Source organism: Rutilus rutilus (assembly GCF_951802725.1).
Source record: "Rutilus rutilus genome assembly, chromosome: 13".
Lineage (NCBI taxonomy): Eukaryota > Metazoa > Chordata > Actinopteri > Cypriniformes > Leuciscidae > Rutilus > Rutilus rutilus.
Window position 1 is genome coordinate 29774312 of NC_140218.1, and position 16344 is coordinate 29790655.

The window sequence follows — 16344 nt, forward strand, 5'->3', positions numbered from 1 at the left end:
GAGCCAATCAGCAGTAGGGGGCGTGTCAATCATGATGGGGGAGGAGAGCGTGAGCCAATCAGCATTGGGGGGCTTGTCCACTCATGATGGGGGAGGAGAGAGGGTGAGCCAATCAGCAGTAGGGGGCATGTCACTCATGATGGGGGAGGAGAGAGTGTGAGCCAATCGGCAGTAGGGGGCGTGTTCACTCATGATGAGGGAGGAGAGAGAGTGAGCCAATCAGCAGTAAGGGGTGTGTCACTCATGATGGGGGAGGAGAGAGAGTAAGCCAATCAGCAGTAGGGGGCGTGTCACTCATGATGGGGGAGGAGAGAGTGAGCCAATCAGCAGTGGGGGGTTGTTCACTCATGATAGGGGAGGAGAGAGGGTGAGCCAATCAGCAGTAGTTGATTCATGATGGAGGGTGTATTCACTCATGATGGGGGGAGGAGAGAGTGTGAGCAAGAGGGAGAAACACTGTAGAAAGAGAGAAGGCTGAGAGACATTGCAAAAGAGAAAAGGTCAGAGGAATATCACTGGTTATGATTAGGCAAGAGCGTTAGGACACGTGTTAATTTTAGAAAAGCTATTTTGGAGAGACCTAAGAGGGAAGGCCTGAAAACAGATGCAGAGGTTGCGTTGTTTCTGCATTTTGTGGGTGGAGCAATGAAGGGAGGGCTGTGATTGTTTGGGTTGATTGGGTTGATTCTCAGAAATCACTTACTGCACCTTTAAGTGCCGGGATAGGAGAAAGTTTAACAATGTTTAACACACACACACACACACACACACACACACACACACACACACACACACACACACACACACACACACACACACACACACACACACACACACACACACACACACACATAAAAAATAAACAAAAATAAACAAAAACGAAACCATTGCAATAGGTCTCCTGGTGAAAGGCCGTTTCCCACGCCACCTACTTCATCCCACGGCTTATCTCTACATTTCAGGAAGAAAGTAACAGATTCTTTGATTGTTTCCACACAATGGGTCATCCAGGAAAGTTACTCTCAAGTCAAGTCATGGTCATTCACTGGTGCCTGTATGAAGGGCATGCATTGGGCTTTGTCTCAAATGCTGCTTCACCTCATCTGGACATTTCTCCTGCTTTCTTTTACAGGCTAACTGCTTTAAGAAAGGTTTAAACTATGCAGATATGCAAGTTTGTTAAATAACAACTTATCTTAGGGATAATTTAAGGGACCAAATTGTGACGTTAAATAGGTGGAGCAGCTTTTAGAGAACAAACCACCAACCGTACCCTTTCAACATGCATGTTAGTGAGGATTGGTGTGTTGGTGTCTCTTAATAAGCTAGGATGAAGTTTAAGTTCATAACCAAATGCACATACAATTCTAAAGGGCCATTCCTTCTACCCGTTTGGCTTTAACCCCCCAAATCACCAGTGTTCATGTGGCATGTCAAACTGGTGGAATGCGAGCCCTCCCCAAACCAACCCCAAACTAGTCCTCAAGCAACCTCAGCACCCCTGCAGCTTGCAAGACTCAAGAAGAAGCCAAAGATTTCATTCCCAGCCATATTTCATAGCCCATATACCCAGCCCTGGTTTGAGCTTTCACCAGGCGGTCAGAGAGGGGCGCTGCAAGCCATGTCACACCTACCGTAAGATGACAGGTCCACGACAGTCAAGATACACGGAGCACATATCAGACACAAAGCGGGGAGGATAGAGAGAGATGAAGAAATGGAGAGAGAGGAAGAGATTGAACTCACAGAAGACAGAATCAAGTAGAGGAAATCAAGTAACACTTAATGGACATGTATCAAAAATGACACATTTTACTTTAAATAGACATATTATGTTATTGGATAAAACATTAAAAATACATTGCATATAACAACTTTAACCAATGAAAATTTGAGAAGCAAACCACATAGAGGCATTTTATTGTACAGTAAGGGAGAATGAGGGCAACTATAATACAGTAAATGTCCTAAATAATGCACAAATAAGCCAGATTGGTGACACATTATAAACTGATATTCAGTTTATCTTTAGGTTGTTGGTGAGTTTATCATGACATTTTTGTAACACAGTCAATAATAATAATAATAAATATCAAGTATAAAAGTATGATTGAACTGAAAATTAAATATTTAAAATGCATAATTTTTGTAATCATCATAGTATCAAAATGAAGACTGTTTTGATTATTTCAGATAATTATTAGGTAAAACTAAGATTTCTTAAAATGCACTTTTTTACAGACAGTTAACCAAATTAACAATATATAAATATTAATAGGTATTAAAGCAATCCAATTATTTTGAAGTGTGCTCTTATTTGAGACAGTGTATCATTTGAGATACTTTTTATTTGATTGAACTTCATAGTTTTGTCATTCTCATTATACATCTATTTAAGAGTTACCTTTGCGACATATAAATGGGTATATACTTAAAAAGCTAGTGGATAGATATGCATTAAGTATGTTATGAAAAAAAGAAAAAGAAATTACAATAGCCCCTGGTCTCCCATAAATAATAAGCCTGTCTTGATGGTGTTTTAGCACAACAACGTTTTTCTTTTTCAAGATTACTTATAAAAATATATTAGGATATGACAGGCAGAACTTTAATGATTCCCAAAGGAAAATTAGCAAACATACAGCACACAGCGGGATCTGACACAACACAGCAAATATAGCAAAACGCTTTAGCTTCAGCTATTTTATTTCCAAAACAGAGATTAAAAAAAGATTTAGTGCTGCTGTGTATTCTCTGGAAAATGTGTCATTTTTAACACAAAAGCACAAGAGATTAACAGCACATACATTCTTCTGGAAACCAAATTATACGAACACGGCAAATGAATTGATGTGGCGGGAAATCTTTCATGTAGCTTTCCTGCTTTACAGGCAGCAAATGACGTACAACACTGAATATTTTATATTCCATGAATATTAAATGGCTAAAAAATCTTTCCAGAATACCAACCATCCATTTGCTTGACCTAGAAGCTATATTAAGGATATGTGAGGTAGTTACACAGATGGTTTTAAATCAAGCTTTGGTGTTTTGAGATTGCTGAGTCTTTCAAATATATTGCACGAGCAAAAGCTTTAAAAGCCATAAACAAGGGAAAGATTCAGATTAGATATGTCTCGAACCCTATTAAACTCATTAGCGACAGTCGGAAATTAGGCAGTGGAAAAACGTTAATCTTTCTGTCTCTTTCAACACAGCCGTGTCTGGAGTTTTAAAGGAATAATTCACCCAAAATTTTTATTTTAGTTATCATTTACTCACTGTCATGTCACTCTCACATTTTCTTTTCCTTTGTGAAACATAAAAGGAGATGTTTAGCAGAATGTGCAAGCAGCCGCTTTACCATTCAATGAATGTGAATGGTGATTTTTCAACGCTATCTCACAAACAATTTGTACGTATTTTACGAGGTGGCTAATTTGTTTAAACCCCAGTGACGGGTAGGTTTAGGGGCGGGGTCAGGGCTAGGTCATTCATTCGAATTCATACGAATTGGGCAACTCGTAAGATATGTACGATTTAGCAAAGATTTTACGAATTTGTACGAGTGAGATCGTACAAATTAGCCACCTCGTAAAATATGAACGAATTGCCGTGTGATCAGGTTGGATTTTTACTGCCTAGCTCCGAAAGGACAAAAAAAAAAAATCACCAGGTAGGTGTGATTAACAGTGCAAGCTGTTTTCATCTAAATGTATGATACTTTATGTTATTTTCTTTAAAGGTTATTATAGTTAACTAAATGTAAAAACCACACACACACATTTAAAAAACTATGTGGACATATTAAAAAATTCTAAATTTTAATAAAATAATAATAGTATCTCATTGATCTCAAAATAACACTGTTTTCTATATCATTTTGGTGCTTGGCATTATGAATGACTACTCTACTTTTATTGTCTCTTAAGTAACTAAAGTACTTGGAAATTTTGTGTGGCATCTCATTTTATGTCATGAGAAATAAATACAGGGCTTAATCAGAATGAGTGAGTTCTGTTTGATGATAGAGTTTATCATTTTAGGGTGAACTATCCCTTTAAGGCTGAAGAGCTTTGGTGTCGGGTGGTCGTACCTCTCCTCCCTTCATGTTCTTCATTCCCATCTCTCCCTTCCCTTTCTTTCCCTTCTTGTTTTTTTTCTTCTTAAGGCAGGTCTTCTTAACGATGCAGAAACAGCAGGTGAGAATGAGGATCACAGCTACGATCGCGATGGCGATGATGGCCCAGGGAGGCACTAAAAGTGAGAGAAAAGACAGAGAAAAAGGGGCTGTAAATACAAATCTAGATTTATCAGGGCCATAAAAGAGCCAAGATTGTCTTCACCATTACCCATTGATCAATACAGAACAGGAACATACTTAACTTGCCAGCAGCAATCACCCTGTAGCCCGAGACTGTTTGCCCACTGAAGCTAAGCAGTTGCTACTACTTATGTTTACTCTTGGAGTTTTCTACTGGATTGCTAGGCGATCACTAGGGCATTGTTAGGTGGTTGGTAGGATGTTCTAGATGGTTGCTAGGGCATTGCTAGGGTATTATGAGTAGTTGATTTGTTGTTGCTACAGTGTTCTGAGTGGTTGCTACACAGTTACCAGATTGCTCTGGATCGGGGTTTCTAGTAGGGCTGACCCCTAATAGTCGACTAAACATTAGTCGACGAGAAGAGGCTTAATTGAGTCGGTTAGTCGCAGAACAACAACAACAACAAAAACTCCACAGGAAGTGTGGAAGTGGCGAAGTCACGCAGGCCGTGAAGAACAGATGACAGGTCCTTGAGGTAATTACAATATGCCGGGCAGGAAATCCAAACGTTTGCCATTAATTGAACGACCTCAAATATGGCTTATTATTGTAACATGCAAGTAGTTGCAACTTTACTTGGTCACTCTCTCTAACGTTAACCTAGATAAATGTGCACTATTATTAGGCGCATATCCAAGTGTTTGTTCGGAGTGTGGAAGCTAAAGTATTAGCGCGATTACAGCATGACGTAAGTGATCGCTCCGGCGCCTCCATTTATTCCTGACAACAGCGGAAACAAGTTAATATACTCCGACATTTTTGGTTGAACAGATAAGAGTTATTCGTTATTCGAATTAAAAAATATATATATACACTTTTATTCTTGTAAACTCATAATAACAACAAAACGTTGTGCTTTTGTCAAATATAGAAAACAAACAGAATGCGTTTTCTGCAGTCTCTGTCTCCGTGGACTGGAGCATATCTCAAAAATGAACCGAAACTCAGAGTATAGGCTACTTGCTTCACAGACATGAGGAAATATGTATAGAAAGCTTGAAATGTCTACTAACAAACCAATTAGAATTAAAAACACTCTCTGATTATGTAATTTGTATGAAAGGTGCATTTTTCTCCAAAGGCGCATCCAAAGAAATGAATAAAAATGATAATAATTCAGCCAGCGAAAATACCTGTATTTACATCCTGTTTTCGGTCGAAGTCCATAGTAATCGATTGTCGAGTTCACGCGCATAGGTTTAGTACCTATGATCACGCGTGTGAACTCGACAATTGACTACTTTGGACTTCGACCGAAAACAGGATGTAAATACAGGTATTTTCGCTGGCTGAATTATTATCATTTGTATTCATTTCTTTCACATCTACTGCAGTCAGATTCACCGTGTTCACTCTAAATAAACTCACTCACATGGCTGTGCACTTGTAATGACAAATCAAGGATGTTAAAGCAGGCTAAACGCAGGTTTAAAACCTGCCCCATTGAAGTCAACAGGGTGCACATTTTAAAAAGAGGATAACACGGTGTAGGCAACACCGATTTTTGTCGTTGTTCTCTGTACTGACAGCACTCCAAATGTACAAAAAAATGAGCTCAATGTTAAAATTGACCGGAGTTCTCCTTTAAGGAGGGAACGGAGACGTTACATAAGTGACTGACAAAACGGGGGTTTCGCAAGAGAGCCCTATCACCTTCGAGTAAAACGAGCCAATGGTATGAAAATACCATGGGGCTGCGGAATTTGCATCGCGAACTCCGCCCCACCGCGTGGGTATAAAAGGAGCCGCGAGTGCAATCTTGCATTATGTTACCTGCTGAGGAGCCGAGACTGTGTGCCCCGGCCGTTTCAGCAATACAGCAGCAGCGGCTCGTTTTCAGTGGTACAGCGGCTCGTTCCCTCCTTACAGGGAACGAGGGTTACATACGTAACCGAGACGTTCCCTTTCAGTCAGTCACTACGAGTTTTGTCAGTGACTGACGAAATGGGGGTCCCAATCTAATCTCGCTTATGCGGCTGTCTTTCAGTGTCCTGCGAAAGCCCCAGCTCCTTGTCGTGAGGTTAGCACGAGTGAAGGGCCAGGCTAACGCAAGAATACCAAGGTACACTGGGTAGCATATCCCAGATGGAATATGTGACACAGCGCCTACCCGCAGGGAGGACTTAGAATACAAATATGACCCGAGCACAGGATGCATATGGAGAACTCAGAGGTATCCAGCCCGCAGGGTGGCATGTTTCAACCTCGAGATGGCAAGAGGGTTCTTGCCGAGGGAAAACACATGATCGGAGGAGACTTACCGTGGAAATACACATGTGGGGGTTGCCCAACCGGGGAACCATGCACATGGAGGCACTTAACCGATCACGAGGTCTGTCTCCTCCGAGAGCAGCGCTTGCAGGTTCACCATCTGATTCCTGAAAGGAGTGGTGGGAACCTTGGGCACATATCCTGGCCGGGGTCTCAAGATGACGTGAGAGTTAGCCGGCTCGAATTCTAGGCACGCTTCATCAACTGAAAATGCCTGCAGGTCCCCTACTTTCTTGATGGAGGCCAAAGCAACCAGGAGCGCCATCTTCATAGAGAGGTACTTAAGCTCAACTGAGTGCAATGGCTCGAAGGGAGCTCTCTGCAGTGCAGATGGAACCACTGCAAGGTCCCAAGAGGGCATATAAGGGGGGCGGGGAGGATTTAACCTCCTGGCCCCCCTAAGGAACCTGATGACCAGGTCATGCTGTCCTACCGTCTTAGACTCCACAAGGTCATGGTGCGCAGAGATCGCAGCCACATAAATGGTCAGGGTGGAAGGAGACAGCCTTCGTTCCAACCCTTCTTGGAGGAAGGAGAGCACAGACTTGATCGGGCATTTTCTGGGATCTTCTCATCTTCTTGATCTTCTAGTGCATCCGAGCCGAGGGTCCCCTCAGTCAGGGAGTAAAACCAGCGGCAGTGAGATGTGTCTGGGGAGGCAAACAGATCTACCTGTGTGTCGCTGAACTGTTCCCAAATCAGCTGAACCATCTGGGGATGGAGTCTCCATTACCCGGGATAAGGCCGCAGTCGTGAGAGCTCATCGGCTGTACGATTCAGCTCTCCCGGGATGTAAATGGCTCGAAGCGACCTCAGATGCTTCTGACTCCATAAGAGGATATGGCGTGCGAGTTACGACATACGGCGGGAGCACAGACCACCCTGATGGTTGATGTGCATTACTGTTGAAAACTGTCCAGAGCTAGACGTACGGCCAGCAACTCGAGGCAATTGACATGCCATAGGCGCTGGGGTCCTGTCCAGGAGCCCGCGGCAGCATGCCCATTGCACATGGCGCCCCAACCCGTGGTGGAGGCATGTGCTGACACAACAACATGCATGGAAACTTGGTCTAAGGGAACTCTGGCCCGTAGAAAAGAGAGGTTCGACCATGGGGTGAAGGTTTGACGGCAGGCCCGAGTGACTAGCACCCGGAACGCGCCCAGTTGCCATGCACATCTCGGGACTCGATCGCGAAGCCAGTGCTGAAGCAATCTCATAAGAAGCAGTCAGAGCGGCGTGACCGCCGCTGCGGATGCCATGTGCCCCAGGAGCCTCTGAAATAACTTCAGTGGGCAATTCAAGAGTGCGGTCCTCTTGCCCTCGAATTGACTCAGGCAATTCAGCAGTGACTGCGTTCGTAAGCTGCACGTACATGGCGACCGAGATGATTTCCATACCGAGAAAAGAGCTCCTCTGCACGGGGGAGAGTTTGCTCTTTTCCCAGTTGACCCGAAGGCCCAGATGGGCGAGGTGCCGGAGCACCAGGTCCCTGTTTTCACAAACCTGCTCTCGAGAGTGTGCTAGAATCAGTCAGTCGTCGAGATAATTCAGGATGCGAACCCCGTGTTGCCTGAGTGGCACAAGGGCTGCCTCGACGACCTTCGTGAGGAACGCGAGGAGACAGGGCTAACCCGAATGGAAGTACCATGTACTGAAATGCCTGCCCTTGAAAGCAAACTGTAGAAACGGTCTGTGTCGAGAAAGAATGGTGACATGAAAGGAGACACGTGTCCCTCAGGTCGATTGCTGCAAACCAATCAAACAGACGAACGCATTTGAAAATGCATTTGGCTGTCAACATCTTGAATGGAAGCCTGGGAAGGGTTTGGTTCAAGACGCGCAGGTCCAGGATTGGTCGTAACCCACCGTTCTTCTTAGATACAATGGAGTAGAGGCTGTAGAAGGAGACAGTGCAAACTGAATCGCATAGCCGAGCCTGATCATTCACGCGAGCCAGCGGGACAGATTGGGAAGCTCTAGCCAGGCTCCCAAAAACTGAACCAGTGGGATCATTGGAACTACAGGCGTACCCACGATGGGGCAGCGATGCAGAACGACCGGCCCAGACATGGTAGGCATAGCATCCCGGTGTGGGGGCATGGTCAAGTTCCACGTCCTGGCAGAGGAGGCCAAGGAAGGACGAGCATTCCGCGGTGGCCTGCTCTGACAGGGGTCTGCCGACAGAGGGGGACGAGAGTGGCGAGGCATAGCACTGCACACTGCCATCCACGGCCTCTTGAGGCTCGGAGGAAGGGAAAACAGTTCTTTCTGTAACAGTTTTAGGGTGCCGTTGACCATGAGGCCAGCAGCGGGGGAAGGAGAACAAAAGATTCTCCCCCGGCCCTCCACCGGGGGAAGGAGTGGTCCTGCTACCAGCTCCTGAAAAAAAGCTGCCCGTCTCAGGAGCACCGCTTAGCATGACGTTTAGCAGGTTTAGGGGTGGAGACGGGCTGTGCCGCCTCCCTGCGACCATCTCTTTGCTTCGGCCCGGGTGAAGGCTGCTGCTCGGGCCAAGCAGGAGGGGCGGGAGGGCAGCCTCGGCGGGAAGCAGACTGAGGGGGCTGCACCAACGGCTGGGTGGAGGCAGCAGCTGGCCATCGGGGCAGGATATGCTTTATCACCTCAGTCTGCTTCTGAGCGGCCAAGAACTGCTGGGCGAAGTCCTCGACCACACCGCCGAAGAGCCCAGTCTGGGATATGGGGGAGTTGAGAAAACGAGTTCTCTCAGCCTCTCATTCAGCCTCTCAGCATATCATTCAGGTTGAGCCATTGATGTTGTTCCTGGACCACACAGGTGGACATCACCTGACCCAGGGATTGTGCAGTGACTTTGTCGCCCATAGAGCGAGGTCGATGGCAGTGCACAGCTCTTGCATGAGCCCCGGGTGATTAAAGCCCAAATACGCTAGACAGCGCTCGTGACCGCAAGGCGGATGGATCATGCGCCCACATCCAGAAATACATGGGCGAGACATCTTTAAAAAGACGTGCCCGTGCAGCTCTTTTAGAAAAGAAAAGCTCTCTCATCAGTGCCGAAGCGCCCAGGGGAGAACATGAGCCATGTGCAAAGTCACTGCACAGACAAGCAGCAGGACCGTGAACCTGCTGAAATGCGCCGTCACTCAAACACCACTGAAGAGAGACGCTCATTGCTGTAGAAGGCGAAGAGAAGCACACAACACTTCGGCAGAAACATTATGCGAGATTGCACTCAAGGCTCCTTTTATACCCATGCAGTGGGGCGGAGTTCGCGATGCAAATTCCGCAGACCCATAGTATTTTCATGATTAGTTGAATAATGGCTTAAATGAATGTCTACAAGAGTTGACATAAATCTTTAGTTGGGGGCAGCCCTTGTTTCTAGGCTATTGCTAGATTGCAGCAAGGGTGTTGTGTTTGTTTTTTAGGGCATTGCTCGGATGTACTTAGTGGCAGCTAGGGTTTCATTAGGATGTTCTGAGTGGTCACTAGGGTGTTGTCAGGTGGTTGCTAGGCCATTGTTAGGGTGTTCCAAGTTGGCACTATGCAGTTGATATCTTGTTCTGGATGGTTTCTAGTCCATTGCCTGGTGGCGGCTAGAGTGTTGTGGTTGTTTTCTAGGGTGTTGCTCTGTGGTTTCTAAGTTGTTCCATGGTTACTAGGGCATTGCTAAGGTGTTCTGAGTGGTTGCTCTGCAGTTGCTAGGTAGCTCTGGGTGGTTTCTAGGTTGTTGTGATCACTTTCTACGGCATTGCTAGATGGTTTATAGGATGTTTCTATGTTTGCTAATATTGCTAGTTTGTTCTGAGTGGCTGCTATGCAGTTGCTAGGTTGCTCTGGGTGGTGTCTAGGCTGTTGCTCTGTAGCTGCTAGGGTGGTAAGGTTGTTTTTCGGGCATTGCTGGGATGCTAGGATTGCTGGAGCTTTGATAGGATGTTCTGAGTGTTTGTTAGAGCAAATCTAGGCAGTACAGTACTGTCTGACGGTCCATTCAGTTAGAAAAGATGCAACACATTAAAAAACAGAGTCTGGAGCTCTGAGCTGAGTTTGGAGCTTGAGTTACAGTTAGAAATGTCGGTATCTGGTCAGGAATTTTGAAATGCATAATATCACACTACACCACATCTAGGGCCAGATTTACTAAACAGGGAAAATTAGCGTGAGAGCGCAATCCCATGAAAGTGCAGATGGGAGTGGAAATTTCTGCGCATGATCAATAAGTTAAAGGACAGAGACGCAGCCGGATCATTTCCATAATGACCAACACAATCTACCAATTAGCGTCTGGTTTAAGACATGCTTTTTTGGGCAGTAAATAATGCTTCAAATACCTGTAAATTGACGAGCGAAAAACATAGAAAATCTCCTTGCGTGAATCATTTAAATACTCTCCTCCCATAAATTTTGGATCTGAAAGGGAAACTCCTACAAATGCATATGCAATAATGTCAGCCAAAAATAACCCTGTCCATGCCTTTTCAGTGCTCATTTTTCACTGCGTGTCTTTAGTAAATCCTGACAGTAGTTTTTTAATGCAGAAAGAGGGTTTGCACTGGTGCAAGCTGTTAGGAAATTTGGCCCATATAGTCATATACTCACGTGGAAGCTTGTCCATCTCATTGAGGAACTTGTTTTTGATGTCACCAAAGACATCATTCTTGCTGACTGGGCCCTGATTCTCGGTGGAGTTGTCTGCAGGTGTAGAAACAACAGGGGCCATCGTCAGGACGCTGGCACCGGTGGGCTCGGGGCCAACCATGGCCGCAGGTTTCTTCTTTAACAAATTCCACTTCATGCTTGATGGCTACGCCAACAGAAACCCTGATGGAGAAAGAGAAAGTCAAGATGAAATGAGTGTGATGAGATGTTTCTGAATCTCTGAACGCCTTCGACATCCTCTTTGATGGAAACTGAATGAAACGACTTACTCCATTAAACATGCATTGCCAGCATAGACAGTTACTGTAGATTTGGACTGTCAACATAATATGACATATACTGTCTGATCTCTTGATTATTGAAATGTACCCAATAATGTGAAAGGTGATGTGCTACCTGTCAGTAAGTGGATTTCATCATAATAGTGTAGGGAAGGATTGAATAAATGAACATAGTTAGGTTTAGGGTTATAAATATTATTCATTTATTTAATCTAATTAATGCAGGAAATAAAATGCTCCCTTATTTCAGCAAACAAACATGATAAGTGGCCTGGTTTCATGCCCTGAAATAATCCTTTTTTTGTTACTTCAAAAGGACTCAATTTTTGGAAACAGACTTTCTTATATTTTTAAGAAAATATGTAAAAATATAGATATATAAAAAAAAAACTTAGATAATGGCAATATATTATGTTAAATACTGTCAGGACAGCTTTCACCTTTTACTAGAAATGTACTTTTCTAGTTTCTCTCAGAGGTAAAAGTATCTGTTTAAATTGTTTACTTTAATCCTTCCACATAGAAAATATCAGATGGAAGCGTAGGTTTAGGCATAAATGTAAAAAAAATTAAATAAAACTCTCGCTTCAAAGTTCCAGATGACTCAACTGAAACCGGTCCATCCGTGCCGCAAGGAATGGTAAACATAATGAAAGGAGACTTAGCCCTCTGATTTCATTAAAAACACAGAGATTTAGGCAAACAAAAAGGATTTCTCATTTCTCAAGCGTCAATTCTCTGCTCCAGTGGCGGAGAGCCTGTCCGTACCCATTGCATTGCCTGAATAATTTAATGAAGCTGACAATTCAGGAGATAAGCCATTTTATTATTCAAGGTCCCATTCCTGCACTAAGAATATATGGCAAAATGCGCTATGCTGCAGTTATGCAATCTGACATTGCATAAGTCAAGTGGCCCACAGACAGACTGCAGGAGGAGCTAACAAAAGAGAAGATGCAAAGAAGGATAGAAACCGCCACTGTGAGTCAGAGCTGCAGCCAACAGCCTCTCGAGAACGCCAGTTTGATTAATGACACTTCAGCACCTGCAAATCTGAATGAAAACATCTGACATTCACACTCAAGCAGAAGTTAATTTGTTCCCCTAAAGATTGTCAATTCAATGAAGAAAATACACTTAAAAAACAGGCTGCGTACTTAAAGGGTTAGTTCACCCAAAAATGAAAATTCTGTCAGTAATTACTCACCCTCATGTTGTTCCAACCCCGTAAGACCTTCGTTCATCTTCGGAACACAAATTAAGATATTTTTGATTAAATCTGAGAGCTGTCTCACTCCTCCATAGGCTTCTAAGGCATTATAACTTGCTGGCCCAGAAAATGTATTAAAGACATCGTTAATATAGTCCAAGTGACTACAGTGGCTCAATCTTAAGTTTATAAAGCGACGAGAATACTTTTTGTGCGAAAAAAACCAACAAAAATAACGACTTTATTCCACTTTTCATTTCCTTCTCTCTGGGCCTCGAGTTTTTTCACGTAGTATAACTGCGCAGCGCGTCTGTGTTTCACGTCACAAGCACCACACACATGACCAGCGTCGGCCAATAGCGAGCCTACGTGTGACGTACAACACAGACGCGCTACGCTTAAACACTACGTGAAAAGACTCGAGGCCCAGAGAGAAGGAAATGAAAAGTGGAATAAAGTCGTTATTTTAGTTTTTTTGCGCACAAAAAGTATTCTCGTCGCTTTATAAACTTAAGATTGAGCCACAGTAGTCACTTGGACTATATTAACGATGTCTTTAATACATTCTCTGGGCTAGCAAGTTATAATGTCTTAGAAGCCTATGGAGGAGTGATCCAGCTCTCAGATTTAATCAAAAATATCTTAATTTGTGTTCCGAAGATGAACGAAGGTCTTACGGGGTTGGAACAACATGAGGGTGAGTGATTACTGACAGAATTTTCATTTTTGGGTGAACTAACCCTTTAAGCCTGTGTACAAACAGTTATAGAATCCCAAAAATGTTTAAATAAATTAAGAAGCAGTTAAGTTATTGTTTTAAACAAAATTTTGCTACATTTAAGCGTAAAACAAGAAAAATCTATTTTACAATTTAGAAAAAAAAAAAGATACATAAAGCAACTTAAAAACTTTAAAAATAACTAAAATACTTTATTAAATACTAATTATAGATACTATTTGCTTTGAAGCCATTTTCACTCAGAAATTGCTAGTAAATTTGACAAATTATTACAAAGAAACAGCATGTAACACACTGAATTAATAGTAGACAGACTGAAATAGTATTTTCTTCTAAAACATACTGAGTTTTTAGTGACTAATATCAGAACAATAACCCCACCTCTGAATTGATACAAGAAGAATTTGCGGTATGAAACTGTTGTATCTGACATATTTAAACAACTGCTGAGTTCGGAACCGCATACTAGTGCATACTGGTACTACAATATCTTTCTATGACAGAAATAGTAGGAGTGGTATGCGATTCCGAATTCACCCCATGTCTCAGAGCCTGGATCATTTTCAAGATTTAACAAATACTGACAAATAATGCACTTGTTTGAACAGCTTGCAACCAGCCCACAGCTGTCCAATTATATGATATTACTAATTCATAGTGGAAAGAAAGAGACCTGTGATCTACGAACATTGCCTGATTAAACGATCCCAAGGTAATTTCAACTGGGTTACAGTAAAATTATGGAAATGCTTAACCTGGGAAATTATAGACAAATTGTAGATATTTGGGAAGATGGGAAGTTAATAAAACAAAGCAGTTAGTACTCAGGAGAAACTTTATATCATTTATTTGGGGTGTGGCGAGATCTCATGCTCTCACAATATCAGCATGATATAGTTCAGTTTGTGTCTCAAAACCTTTTACAGCATATGATAGATGAATTTATACTCAGAAAGTACAACTGAAGTGACATTTGTTAAAAGAATTTCAAAATGCACCCGCATTGTTTTGCATTTTGTGATAACGGAGCTGACTCACAGCAAACAAAGACGATAGCATAGCGAACCCAAGTGCAGTTTATTTACAGTGAAAATTGAAAATCCAAGAACATCAATCAAACTACAAACAAAATCCAAACCATGAAACAATCCATGAACAAGACCTTGCGGTGACAAGCAACTTACTTAATTCACAACAACTAAGGCAAACATGAGGCCTTAAATACATGATACAGGGGAACACATTACGATGACAACCAATGAGAACATGACACATGCAACAAAGGAACCAATGAAAACAAGGCACCTGTCACAAATTAGCTCAATTAGCTGATATTTGGATCAGTTAATATAATTAACTTGATGTAGCAGAATTAATGTTACAATCAGTTAAATTAGCCTGTGAACACTCATCTATCAACTCTCGTGGCCACAGAAAAATAACATGGGTACACAGAGAATAAAAGACTACTTTTTTCCAGTCATTTATTTCGATGTCTTAAAAGTAGTGTTACAATTTTGTCTCATCAAGTCCTCCTGAACTCAATATTGTGTATTGTCTCATCTCGTAAGCTAAGTGTTTCATCACACCATTATTATTTATCATCACCAGTAGCTGTAAAAGCCCATTCACACCAAGTCAATAATGATAACGATAAAGTTTTAAATGTATCATTTATTGTGGCGAGCAGGACGAGGACGAGTATCTCTCACAGAGGAGTGGAAGCATAAAGGAGGAGTGACGACAGTGAAGATCTAGAGAGGCCAGGCCTGGATTTATATCGTGTTTTGTTAAATGTGACAGCAGTCGTCCGTGAGGGGCTGCTGTCTTTACTTTCATTTTGTATTTGGTTATATTACGTTTATTAAAGTCTTTGAATGTTCGCCGGTTCCCGCCTCCTTCTTCCCACAACATCTAACCTTGCTAAATTTATAATTGTCAAAGAATAGCAGAGTCCACACCACAACGACAACGACAACAGCACAGAACAACGATATTGTTAGAATCACTTACAGAACATTTTTTGTCCTGCTGATGAACGATAAAAACATTGACAGCCAATCATAATCCCTCTTGCTTTAAAGAGCTTGAGCATTTAAAGTGGCAACGATACTGTGCGTTGGTGTCGATGCTGATGTATCTAATAGTTATCATTATATTAATAGTCATCATTCTTGGTGTGGCCTCAACACCTTCAAATACAGGCCATTATGTTAGGATGTCAGCAAAACATCATTACATTTTTTAGACACATAATGACAAAACTGCAATGCTCATGCAATTACAATGAAAGTTATTTAGATAATTACAAAGAATATGAGGTTGAAATAATAAACTCATTGTCTAAATCAGACCATAATGACAATGTGATGCAATGTTTGCCATTTCCTCCACTTGCCTTTTTTCTAGAGTGTCTTGTGTGTGTTTAACATGGTGATATGATCACTGGACTCAGTGAGATTGAGATCCATCCCCCTGTTTGTATAGAGGGAGATAGAGATGTGCGAGAAGCTTGTGTCCGTGTCTTTTCTCTGGGGTGAATGCATACGCTCAGAGGACAAGAGACACTTTGCTTTTTATGGGACCCATTATCTTCACTGCACTCGCACTGATTTTACAGCTCTCTGAGATACTCCTGCTGTTTTATCTGTGCGACTGCCAGAGCACATATTGTAAATACAACAGAACAAATAAACAGATACAAATACAATAGAAGTCTGGCTCAGATAAAGCAGTCTGCTCAGAGTGGATATGATGTCTAGAAATAATCAGATGTAATCAGCAGAATGGACGTCTATTTTGTCCATTTCATTTGCCAAACAAACTCAATGGATATGAAACATTTGACTTACTCAAAGTTTTAGCGAGCACAAATAA

General features: G+C 42.5%; 1 protein-coding gene across 5 annotated transcripts in view; it reads right to left on the bottom strand.

The window, feature by feature from the left end:
- The window catches only part of syt2a (synaptotagmin IIa), a 102243-nt gene that overhangs the window by 19799 nt on the left and 66100 nt on the right, over nt 1–16344 (bottom strand). For 4 of the 5 annotated variants that reach the window (XM_084428964.1, XM_084428962.1, XM_084428963.1 and 1 more), the window contains exons 2-3: nt 11178–11399; nt 4097–4257 (exon numbers count right to left, since the gene is read on the bottom strand). In XM_084428964.1, coding sequence (XP_084285090.1) covers nt 4097–4257; nt 11178–11373 — 357 coding nt within the window. In that variant the 5' untranslated portion in view covers nt 11374–11399. Of the gene's footprint in view, nt 1–1634; nt 1680–4096; nt 4258–11177; nt 11400–16344 lie in introns of those variants that run through there. The other variant, XM_084428965.1, reaches the window with a different exon arrangement.